This window comes from Kryptolebias marmoratus, linkage group LG2, assembly GCF_001649575.2.
Source record: "Kryptolebias marmoratus isolate JLee-2015 linkage group LG2, ASM164957v2, whole genome shotgun sequence".
Taxonomy (NCBI): domain Eukaryota; kingdom Metazoa; phylum Chordata; class Actinopteri; order Cyprinodontiformes; family Rivulidae; genus Kryptolebias; species Kryptolebias marmoratus.
In genome coordinates, this window is record NC_051431.1 from 23603302 (window position 1) to 23615823 (window position 12522).

The 12522-nt window shown below is 38.5% G+C and overlaps 1 protein-coding gene across 1 annotated transcript in view; it reads left to right on the forward strand.

Annotated features, from left to right (window-relative positions):
* LOC108244434 (limbic system associated membrane protein) overlaps positions 1-12522 on the forward strand; it is a 246543-nt gene that overhangs the window by 220398 nt on the left and 13623 nt on the right. The window contains exons 5-6 of the mRNA XM_017430636.1: positions 4073-4204; positions 5221-5341. Coding sequence (XP_017286125.1) covers positions 4073-4204; positions 5221-5341 — 253 coding nt within the window. The remainder of the gene's footprint in view (positions 1-4072; positions 4205-5220; positions 5342-12522) is intronic.

The following is a 12522-nucleotide window of genomic DNA, read 5'->3' on the forward strand; positions in this document are numbered from 1 at the left end:
GGTACAGCGCCCGCTTCACTGCAGACGCTGCACCAATCCGCCTGTCGATCTCCCGCTCCATTTTTCCCTCATTCGTGAACAAGACCCCGAGATACTTAAACTCCTCCACTTGGGGCAGGACATCTTCCCCGACCCGGAGAAGGCACTCTACCCTTTTCCGGCTGGTTGAAGACAACCAACTAACATAAACCTAACACAAACCTAATACAAAAACAAATCCAAGATAACCAAATCCTGACAGTAGAAGCAGTTTGCATACTTAGGTGCTTGATTTTATAAACCTGTGCCCACGGAAGTGATTGGAACACCTGAATTCAATGATTTGGATGGGTGAGTGAATACTTTTGGCAATGTGATGTAGGTACCAGCTTCCATGAGACCCAGAATAGAAAAAATTGGGTGGAGAAAATGTATGGATTGATGGATTTTTGTACATTTTTAATTACAGAATGGTCAACTAAGGATGAGTCTGATGATGTCACACATTAATTTCTGAGCTGAAAACGGATGGATGGATGAATGAATGGATCAGTCGATATTTTAGCAGTTATTATCTTTGCTGCTTACTCCCTCCTTCGTCAAGTGCAGATAATTGTATCATTTTAGAAACATCATGAGATCTGCTGACACACGGGTTACAATGAGTTGATTACTTATTAAGCCACTGCAATTCTCAAAAGGTTCATTTTCTGTCAGGTGGTAATGAACTCAGGAGGGATATTTCTAGTGTGCAAACAAAGTCGTTACCATATCTCTGTCTACTAATTGCAATGCTACACATCCAGCAAATACATTAGTATCATATCACATGACAGCACTTCAAAGAAAAGTGTCATTTTCTCCTCCTGACCCACCGACATATCTCTAGTAAGTCAAATTATACCAAATAAAATGCCAGGTCAGTTCTTCTTTATGTGGCCAATTAGCTGAATCCTTAAAAAAATAATCAGTCATCTGTGTGACAGTCATAATGGTTTTCTTGCACTCTGGAACTTTTAGTTTGGCATTTACACATCTAGTTCACGTCTTTATGTAGTACAAAACAAATAAATTACATCATCTATGAGTTAAGCTTTTTCAGTCTGAGGGGTTTTATGTTTTGTTTTGTTTATTTCGCATGAGCTGACAAATTTAAATTAATACTCGGGTTTTGTGCAAGTGGAGAGGTTTGTATATATATTCTTTTTTGTTAACTGTACGAACCCAACCAATCCTTCATGCAGACCAATGTGAGGTGAGGTGTGTTTGGGGGAAAAAGGGATTTTACTGAACATCTTCTCTTCTCTTTTCTTTTTAGACTTGTTTTAATTGCTTTCTGTGTTTATGAAAAGTGGCTCACTGTGAATGTCTTAAAAGAAAGGCACAGAGAAGATGTATGTTCCCTCCAGACAACATATCATGTGACTTGTTTCATTTTCAAGGGTTGTCACACTTTCAGATCTAAAGCTATCTCATAGTGTGAAACTTTGTTTTTCTGTAGCTCCTCTGAGGACCAGCTGCATTTATATTTGTACACTAAAATGAAGTATGTATATATATATTATTTCTGGTGACATCAGTTTAAAGCTTTGAACAGATCTAAATCAGCTTGGTCGGTAATGATGTTCAGGCCAAGCTGACTTTAGGAGGTGAAATAATAGCAGGAGCCTCCAAAGGAGGTCTACACTGATTTGAATGTATTAGAGAAGTTGACAGTATAACCCTATTGTTATTCTATGTACAAACTGCAGAGTTAAAAATATTATTTCAAGTCTGCCACCAATTTTCCAGTTAACTAGCAAAACCACCAGGCATACCAGAGAAAAAGAAACATTTGACCGTTCAATAAAGTAACCAAAATTCTTTGATCTACAACAGTGCCCGGAACAAAACAACTATTTTAATTTCACATTTTGGAACAGCAAAGTAGTTTTTCCTGTTTTCTGTATACATGCTTTGCTAAAGCTAAGTCAGATGGTTGCTGGCTTTAGTTACATCAAAACAACACATCCTGGTACTTTGCTTTTTTCCAATATCCTGGTCTCTGTTTGAATAAAAGAAGCCGCTCAGTTTTACAAGCAAATTGGAACACATTTAAGGAATTTGCTAATATAATAAGTACTGCTTTGGGGTTTTTTAGTTCCAATTCAAGCAGTCAGGCAAACATTTGCTTTGTGTTAGTGCTAATAATGAGATCACATGAATTTTATAGGAAAACTGACAGATGAATAATTATTTTTGTGAAGTATGGCTTAAGAGAAGACCCAGAGACACAGGAGCTTAATTGAGGAATTGTTTAATAGAACATTTTTACCAATTATAGGCTTGCTACAATTAAGCTGTTAAAAACGATCTCTGTACCAGTTGTCTCTGTGTCAAGACCCTGAAACTAACAATTAAACAAAAAGTAGAGAAGACAGATTTTTATTTGAACAATATCTACTGAAAGACTAGTTTTTTTCTTTATTTAAAAGCAAGATTGTGCAGAGTAATTAGGAGAAGTCAAAATGTTACCTACAGTAGATAGGATTCAATCGAGTCAAGGAGAAACTGACTTGTCATTACAGAACACTAGATATCACTGTTGCCTCACAGAAATAAGGTTGCCGGTTTGCTTCCCAGCCTTTCTGTGCAGAGTTTCATGTTCTCCCCTTCCACATGTGGGGTTTCTCTGGATACTCCAGTTTCCTCCCAAAGACCAAAAACATGCATGTTAGGTTATTTGGTAACTCTAAATTGTCCCTAGGTGTGAGCGATCATGCGAATGGTTGTTTGTCTCTATATGGCCATGTGATAGACTTGCATACTGTCCAGGGTGCACCCCTCTTCTCGCACAGTGATTGCTGAAGATAGGCACTAGCTGCCCCGTGACCCGGAAAGGAAAAGTGAGTAAAGGAAAGGGATGGCTGGAGTCATGCCTATGGAAGGGAAAAACACAGCCTTCTAAAATAATTCAAACTCAAATTGTTCTTAGCAGTTTCAGAGATTCTATATTAAATATTTCACATCTTATCCTTTTCCCATGAATTGTAATTTGCCAGTGAAAACATCTCTGTTGCTATGCAGTTCCATGAACAATAGCGGCAGGATAGATTGGTTTATTCTGCCACAACTGTGCAAAATAAATCTATCCTTTATTATTCTCATGAACTCAATTCAATTTAGTTTAATAATTTAGTTCATTTCACAATAGTTCATCCATCTATTGTCTGCTGTTTATGTGTGACGGGGTCATGGAGACAGCAGGTCCAGGCAGGATACCCAAACATCCCTTTCCCCAGCGACACACTCCAGCTTCTCCCAGGGGATCCCAAAGTGTTCCAGACCACAGTGGGTCTTTTCTGGGGTCCTTTCCAGAGGGAGGTGCTCAGTTGGCATCCTAGCCAAATGCCCAAACAACCAAGTAGTAGCACTACTACCAGCTACTCCCAGATGATGGAGCTCCTCTCTAAGGCTGAGCCATGCCAGCCTATGGAAGCTCATTTCAGCCGTTTGTAGCTTATATCCCTTTCTTTTAGTCAAGATCCATATCTTATGAGCATAGGGGAGTGCTGGAATGTAGATGGACTTGTAAATCAAGAGCTTTGTCTCATTATTTTGGACAAGGCATCAATCTGTTCAAACATCTCTTGCTCTATCCATCACAACAGTCTATAAAGAATATACTTTTTTTTAGAGTCACTAATGAGTAACTAATGTGCAGATCACTGCATTCAATGATGACCTAGATTAACTCTGTTTTATCAGTGTGTTTAGAGAATCCTATAATTCAAAAAATATGAACCTGGAAAAAAAATTGTTCAATCAATCAAGTAAAACTTTTAACTATACATCCAGTTGTAACTTCTGGCTACAAAAGATCAATAAGCCATCAGCTAAATCTTAAACTCTTACAGTTTATGGAACTTGCAGACCATTGTAAGAGTTGTTTCATTTTCCCAAAGGTGTTAAACTTTTTCTACTTCTCAGCTTTCACTTGTTGAAGAAATGGTCAAGAAGGAACTTATTGTACTGTTTGGCTAAGTTCTCTTCCTCTGTAATCAATCTAATCTTGTTGTTCCATGTACGTTTGCGTTTTTGTGTGTCTCTGCAGCAGAGCCGTTGGATGGAGAAGAGTACCTGGACATTATTGGCATCATGCGGAACCAAGCTGGTCGTTACGAATGCAAGGCCAGCAATGACGTTGCCACGCCTGATGTCAAATATGTCAATGTGGTCGTCAACTGTAAGTAGTAACAAACTGCAGCGCCTGCTTTTTTTCCGCACAGACCACTAATCCATATCCTTACCACATTTAATGCCACCATTTTACAAGATCACACACTCAGGGGATGAAAGCCCATACAGTTATAACTGAAGTCAAGAGGATGTGTGGAATATTGCAGGGAGTAGAGGTATCTTCAAAGTTTTGAAGCTCTCTTCAGTCTTTTCAAAGTGAAAAATAAGAGTTCTCTGGCACTGATTGCAACTGTTACTTTCATGGCAGCTCTCACCTACCATATCATCATTTGAATAGACACTTGGAATTTCTAAACAGGATAATTGCATCTTTTCAAAGGTCTATAATATACAGACTCTGGCTGCTCAGGGTTGATGGACAGCTAGTGAGATAGCACAAACTAATTACTTCTAAAGATATTCAGAAATTTAGTTTGATCTGAACAAATTACACATGGCTTTTTGCCCAAATTATACCTAAGCCAGGTCTGAGTGCAGGGAAAAAGAGAGTTTTAATGTATATTTGTTAGCATTCAATCCTAAATGGAAGGTGGGCATAAATCCACTTGGGAAACATTTCTGGCCTTTGTATGTAGAGGTCATTACGTGTGCACGATGAATGCTAATATACTTGATGAAATGTATCCGTTTCCTCTGATTCATTTTAGGGCAAGATCTAAATAAGCTATTTTGCATTAAGTTGAATAGGCCATACCAGAACAATATTTGACTTTTAAATGTGCAGAAAATGGAGATTAAATAAGACATTTGCTTGTATCTGAAAAGGCTGCCTGCCTCTATATGAGTAATGCCAATCAGAATCACTCAGCACAACAGGAGTAATATTTAAATAATATCTATGTATTTCAAAGAAAATATGAAATATAACAAATATGCTTTATATATATTTTAATGGGGGGAATATAGCGCTTACACTCCCCTTTTTAATGCATAACAGTTGCATTAGGTATTGACTTTAAGATTTGACTTTAAGATGTGACTGTAATATGTGCGACTTTGCAGACCCTCCAACAATAAAGAAAACCCAGAGCTCAGAGACGTCTGTGGGACGCATCGGGACGCTGCAGTGTGAGGCTGTGGCTGTACCCACGCCAGAGTTCGAATGGTACAGAGACGAAAAAAGGTAACTCTTAACCCACACGTTTAGCATTATCACTGTTTTTAACCAGTGTCACAAACAGACACCTAAACAGAGCTGCACAAACCGGATTATGTCTTGGAAAACAAATCACAGTGAATTGTAAAATTGTAAAATGACACACAAAAAAGTAAATCCCTGGTTATGAATTTACAATGAGAACATTTTCTGAAATGGTCCACATGAATGAATAGCTTTCCATCTACTTTATTCTTGGTTTATTTCTCTTCAGCTCCCAAACATCACTGACGCTTCATCCGTTTGTCCTCAGCACCAAGTATTCTTTGTATGGCTCTGTCCTGTGCTTTCAATAAATCTCTCTGATGCTGTTTGTCAAATCTGCCCGTGCAGTCCTCCAGTTGTCACATAAGGTGACATCATTGTTGTAGTTTGATAATGACTAATAGCCCACTTAATCTGTCCCTGGGCTGTTATTTCATTAACTGAATATTACTGTAAAAGACAGCAGCAGATTCTTTAAAAAAAATCTTTTTAGAGAAGAAAAAAGTGACTGATTGTGTGTAATGTAAAAAATATCTGAAACCATTTATTCGGGTCTCTGGTAAAGTTGCAAACCGTGCAGCCAGACACAGGAGTTGATTTGAAAGCTATAAAGTCGAGCATGTGTCTGAAAAATACTTGAACGGGATCAAAATTTATTAACGATCAAAGACACTGACAGCCAAGTCCTTTCAATGCAACACTTGTCTTTTAATAACACAAGATTTTCTCACCTTCAGCAAACGCCCCACCTGCATCACAGTGGTGGGAATGCATGGGTCTTATGATTTAAAAAAAAAGAAAGAAAAAATCAATGATGTGTAATTTCACTCAGACTACAGCAGTAAAAGTTTAAGGAAGATTGGGAGGAAATATTGGGGCTGTGTCACAGGTGTTATCAGAGATTTGATCTCCAAAGTAATAGGCCTATCATGCTCGTGTTTGAAAAGAAAGATTTATGTTGTTGAAATATATTTTGCATTATCTGGTGTTTTCAAACTCCATCTATCTTAGTTGTTTTGTCCCCTGGAGGACTCTGGCTTTACGCCTCATGGCACCCCCCTCCCACTCCTATCCCTCTTTGGCAGTGGAAATTGTTATTCCTCTTTCTCCTCGAATGGCGATCCTAATGCACCATAAAAACATAATTTATCTGTGGTTGGCTAGTTAATTTTACACCTTTTCCCTTACAACCAAAGCTAATACACCATGTCTTACTGGAATTTTTCACTTGATTTGTAAAATAAATGCTGGTTCCATAGGCTTCATTAGATTAACTTTATTAACACAAAGGTTATCAGCGAAATCTGCGTTTAAACTTATTATCATTTTATGGTTATTATCAAGCGTTCATATGAAGAATATGAAATCTAAAATGCCACATTTGACACCTAAAAGTTTGATCAAGTCCTTATGATATGGAGATAAATAATTGTTGCTTCCCACTAGCTAGCAGTCACGGTTGCTACTTGTTTAATAATTAAGCTAATATTTGCTTTGGTGAGGTAGTGGGAAATATCTTATGCTGACTTTTTTCCTGAACTTTGTATCTAACTGAACTGTTTCTTAAACAGAAAAAAGAAAACTTTAAATAAAATCCACAGTTGATGATGATCTGTAAAGGTACCCTAAAAGACAACTAATGCTGCATGTTGCATACCTCAAGTTAGCATCTTCTCAAGTTGTGAAAATAAAGCTAAGCTAAATTTATTTGACAGAAAAAGTAGAATTTCTTTGAACATCTAAGCAATCTTAGCCAATGTCTATAACTTAGCCAGCTATTGAGCTCAAATTTGGTGTGGAGGTAGCTGAGAATCATCCCGAATACATACTCTGAGCACTTACAGATCAAATAATCTGTTTTTAAAAGTGAACACTGATTGTACAACTGATCAACCTTTGAAGTTAACTTAATCAAGATGGCTGACACAGCGATCAGCATTAGCAAACACAAAAATGGCTATACCTCAGTCAATTTAAAAAAAAATGTTCAGCTAAATTTGGTGCGGTGGTAGCCGAGAGTCGTCCTCAACCCATGCAATGTGTAGCAATGATGTACTACACATAAGCACTCTAATGTAGCACACATTAAATCAGTGGTTCCCCAAAATTTTCTTCTGGGCCCCCCTAAGGATTACAATAAAATACCCCCCCACCGAAAAAAAAAGAAAAAAAAACAACTGGGCAAACACATCTTTCAGCCAGACATAAACCTATACACATATTTTGTTTTCAAAGTCCACTGAAGTTCATTTCACACTTCAGGTTGCAACAAAACAAACTACAAACTATCTTTACAGTGAAACACTTTTGTGTAACTTTTTTTTTTTCATTCATCCATACCGCTCCCCCCCCCCCCCCCTGCAATGGCACTGCGCCCCCCCAGGGGACACGCCCCACACTTTGGGAACCACTGCATTAGCTGATCATAGACATGGATGAAATTTAGTGAAACTCTCAGAAAGTAAAGATCGGGTGTGCATGGTAGTAGTTGAGAGTCATTCACAACACTTACTCCAAGCACTAACAGATCACATAAGATATTGCATGAGATTGTGCATAATGTTATTTTCAGGTGTTTGACCAAAGTAGTTTTATCTCTGTCACTTCTCAACATAAGATGATTTTAATTGAAAGCTCTGGCATAAAAAGCAGCAGATGATATGCATTCCTTCAAGGAATTTCCATTTCCGTAACATTTTTTCTTTTTTATTCTTGGAGTGTTATTTTTACCTTAAACTATACAAGAGCTTTCCTGAAACCTGACTGAGCGAGACCTTTCCGGTCCCGATGAGTGGGGTTAGTTTTCAAAAGCCTCCCTCTCACCTTCTCAAACAAAGCGAGCTGAAGGAGCCAACAGTCCAGAGTTCAAACCAGCGGCTCGGCACAAAGCATGTGAACAAACGCTGGGCTGCAGATCTCCAAGCAGACAGGCTTAACTCATCCCCACCTTCAGCCTGTCTCACAGGACGTCATGGACCTCCTCAGGCAAAAACACGCTACTCAGGCTTGAAGACAGAAATGAGTAATGATTTCCTAGCATCCTCCATCGTGTGAGCATGTGAAACTCCACCGCACATAGAGATCCAAGTCACCTCAGTGAGCTAAAGCAGCAGGATATAAATAATAACTCCATGTGTTTGGATGTTATCTTCTTTTTCTTTAGTTTTGTTTTTTTCTGAAAACTTGTGCAGAAAGGCAAGTTGTTACTTTTTTCTTCATATATTACATTTTCTGAAAGGAGTGCATATCGCCCACCTCCTTTCAACCCAGAGTTTTAGACTAAGATCATCTCATGATGAGAAATGATGGCTGTTTTGCTCAAACCATGACAAAAATGTTATGCACAACCTCACGCAATATTACAAAATGTTACACTCAAAGTTTGTGTTGTAAATGACTTTCAACTACAACCACCTGAAATTTTGGCTCAATATTTGTAAAACTGACTGACTTGTACCCAAATTGTTGGCTAATTTTGATTACCTGTGGCAATTACCTTGAATTGAAATCACTGTAAAAGTTGATCAGTTGTAAATATGCATCCAGTGATTTTGTCTTAAAAGTTTCAACAACATCTGTGCAATGGGTCATGAGATATTTTGATAACAAACCTACAAGGTTGACTCCACCAGTTAAAGCTAACATTTTAAGCAAAGGTCTTGTGCATTGAGTAGTGCTTAGAGTATGTGTTGTGAATGACTGTCAGCTACAACCACACTGAAGTTTAGCACAATATCTGTAAAATTGGCTGAATTTTAGCAATTTTTTCTGTTTTTTTTAAGGCCATTTGGCTGTGGTGACCATCTTGAATTGGGTTGGCGGTAATTATGTGTACAGAGAAATAGTTTAGTTGTATAAACTTCATAATATGTTAAAGCTTTCATGAATAACCAAAATTCCCATGTATGTATTCCAAATATTTTTCTTTCCTTCATTTATTTTCTCTTTGTTCACACATTTTAACGTACCTATGCTGCACCACTAGGGGGCAAGAACGTTCACACTGATGACATATATAAAATACAAAGAATGAACATTCTTAGCATGACTAACCCTAACCCAAAGCATTTTTTTCTTATACTATTTGCAGTTTCCTGTCAGTTGTTACCCATTTCAGAACATGACTAAAGTTTGTGGCAGAATAAAGCAAGTGCACACAAAAACTGGTGAAAAAAAACTGCTCCATATCGGCTTGGATTTTGAAGGGAGAAAATGATAGTGGGAATGTGCAAAATAAACTGCTACCTATTTGTTTCTGGAAAGCTCTGTATTGCCAATCAACAAATTCAACAAAAGCACATTTTTTTGTTTTTAACTTTTAGTTTGTGTTTGGACATAAATGGTGAACATAGGAGAAAACTTCCATTTTTAAAAATACCCCCAGTAGTGTGAAGCCGGGACTTAATTTCAATGTTCAGAAGTGTTAAATTTGTCTCCTTTTCTTTATAGATAAATGTCCTCTGAGCCAACTTCCATCAGGGGGAGTGTCTAAATCGAGCTCATGTGAGAACCAGCCACATTTGTTTTGTCTGATACCTGGCTGTCACAGACAGTTTCTACAATCATCTCTGAGTTACAAGCCTCAGCCGGACGCTCCTCTTGATTACATTTATCATCGGCCTTAGAACAGGCCTGTCACTTTCCCCCGGACTGATAACCTACATTCCAGCACACCGCAGAATCAAATCTGTCCGTCTGATGATTCACTCCAATTTTTCATCTGTGCCGGCCCGAGACTGCGGTTCTGTTTGCCCTCACCTAAACTGAGAGGTCAAGTCATTTCAGTGCAGGGTTTAATGTAACACATGGTCCTGTTCATCTGGAAGCTGCTTCTGGAAGGGATCCAGTAGAGCTCTGCTGCCCTCTGCCTGTGGGGAACCATAATAACTTGTGAGGGAACCATCTAAAAACAGCCTTCAGAATGATGAAGAGTTCCAGGCTACTATGCCAGATGAAGAGGAAGCTGGCAGACTCTCAAGATAGATTTATGAGAGGAGAGTTGGAGGCTGCAGATCTGTAGGTGAAACTGTTCAAAGTTAAGATGGACATCTGAATAATGAGATGCACTCTCCAGGCCACAGGTTGAGTGTTCTGTTGTTGAACACATAACGTTTGCTTTAGTATCACCCGAAGGTGGAGGGATAATGTTTTTTGCCGTTGTCTGTACATGCGTTCATTTGTCTGTACTGTTATCTCAGGAATCCCTGGACAGATTTTAATGAAACCTTCAGAAAGCGATCATTAGATCCACACCTATAACCAATGAGGTTTTGGAGTCAGTTCATTTCAAGATGGCTGCCCATCTTAGAAAATACAAAAAGGACTATATTGCCATCAGTTTTACAGATGTTGGGCTAAAATTTGGTGTGATGGTAGCTGAATCTGATCCCCAACTTATATTCCAAGCTTTAATTGATTGCACAAGATTTAACATTTAAAACGTTGTCTTTAACTATTGGGATCAACTATTTCTGTTTGTTAGCAACATGCAGTATCTCATTAACCGATGGATGGATTTTAAAGAAATGTTTAAAAGTCATCAATAGATGTACATCTACAACTGATTAACATTTGGAGTTGGCCCAATTGAAGATGGCTGCCACAGCCAACAGAGCTTAGAAAACACAGAAAGGGCTATAACTCAACCACTTGTACAGATATCGAGCTAAAATTTGGCGTGGTAGTGACTGAGCATCATCCCCAACATATTATTTAGGTGTAACACTTTTTGTTTCAACTTTGTTTAAAACCTTGGTGTTAACAGTTGGAATTCAACTTGTTTGTGTGTTAGCAAAATATCTCATAACCCACTGATTGGATTTTAACGAAACTCTCAGAAAGAAAGCATCTACAACTCATTAACCTTTGGAGTCAACCCAATTCCAGATGGCCGTCACAGTTAATTGACTTTAGCCTACATAAAACAGACTGTATTCATTTTATTTTATTTTTTTTACCGATATTAAGCTAATAGTTGGTCTGATAGCAGCTGACAGTCATTCGCAACACATACTTTAAGTGCTAACAAATCATGCAAGAGATGCAAGATGGTGCATATTGTTGTTTTTAAGATTTGCTCAAATTAGCTTTAACGCCATCATTTCTCATCATAAGATGAACTTAGTCTAAAACCATATTGGGTGATATGCATTCCTTCAAGGAATGCTAGGTATTTAATTAAAGCTGAAACCTTTTTTCTGGGAAAAAAGGAAAAAAAAATGTCCTGTTCCGGTGAGTTTACTCCCTCGCTGCTGCAGTACTATCATGCTTTGTAATCTTTTGTGAAAGGAGCTGTTGGCTCATGGCTCCCTGCGGTGCTGTGTATTATCTGGATTTCCCAGCATGCTTGGTGGGTAGAAAGGCCTTTTTTAATAGTGCAGTCACTTCTCATGAAGACACACAGGAGAATATATCTGCTGCTGGCCTTATCATTGGAAGAGGGGTGACAGAGTTGCTTTTAGATGAAGTGGGAACACTGCTGGTGCACTTGGCCTCTCTTCGGTTTTTCTCTTTGACTTTCAAACACAAACTCGCTCGCTGCCTCTGTTGCCAAGGTGTCCCTGTGGGAAGGACCTCAGCACTTTATCAGCTTCCCCTCTCCCCTGTGAGACGAATTATGCTGCGATACGACGCGAGTTTCCCATTTTATGCTAAGACTTCCTATCTGCCAAGCATGCGTCAGCACAAACGTCTTGCTTCTCCGCTTAAATTCCAATTACAAATTAACCGGACTTAAGCAGGATTAGGTTGTGGCGCCTTAAATGAACTTCACCTTGTTCATGATGTGAAAGGCCCCAGTCAGGCAGGAACAAGCAGAATGTGTCATTAAGACTTTTGATGAACAGGGTGATTTAAGGAACAGTTCATCGATGAGTTTGAGTCTGTCCATACTATTGATTTATTTACCGTAAACTGGGTTTGGTATTGACATAATTGATTGACAGAATGCCGTAAAGGCTCTCAGAAATGATCGGGGTTCTGATTTAACAGCACAAATCTTTTATCTAATCAAAGCCCCAGCATTCCTTCAAGGAATGCAAATCTCCTGCTGCCTTTCATGCCATAGTTTTGGTCAAAACCTTGAATAGATATGCATGATCTCATGCAAAATTCTACCACACAACATTTTAGCTCAATATCTGTAAAACTGGGTTATCTAGTTT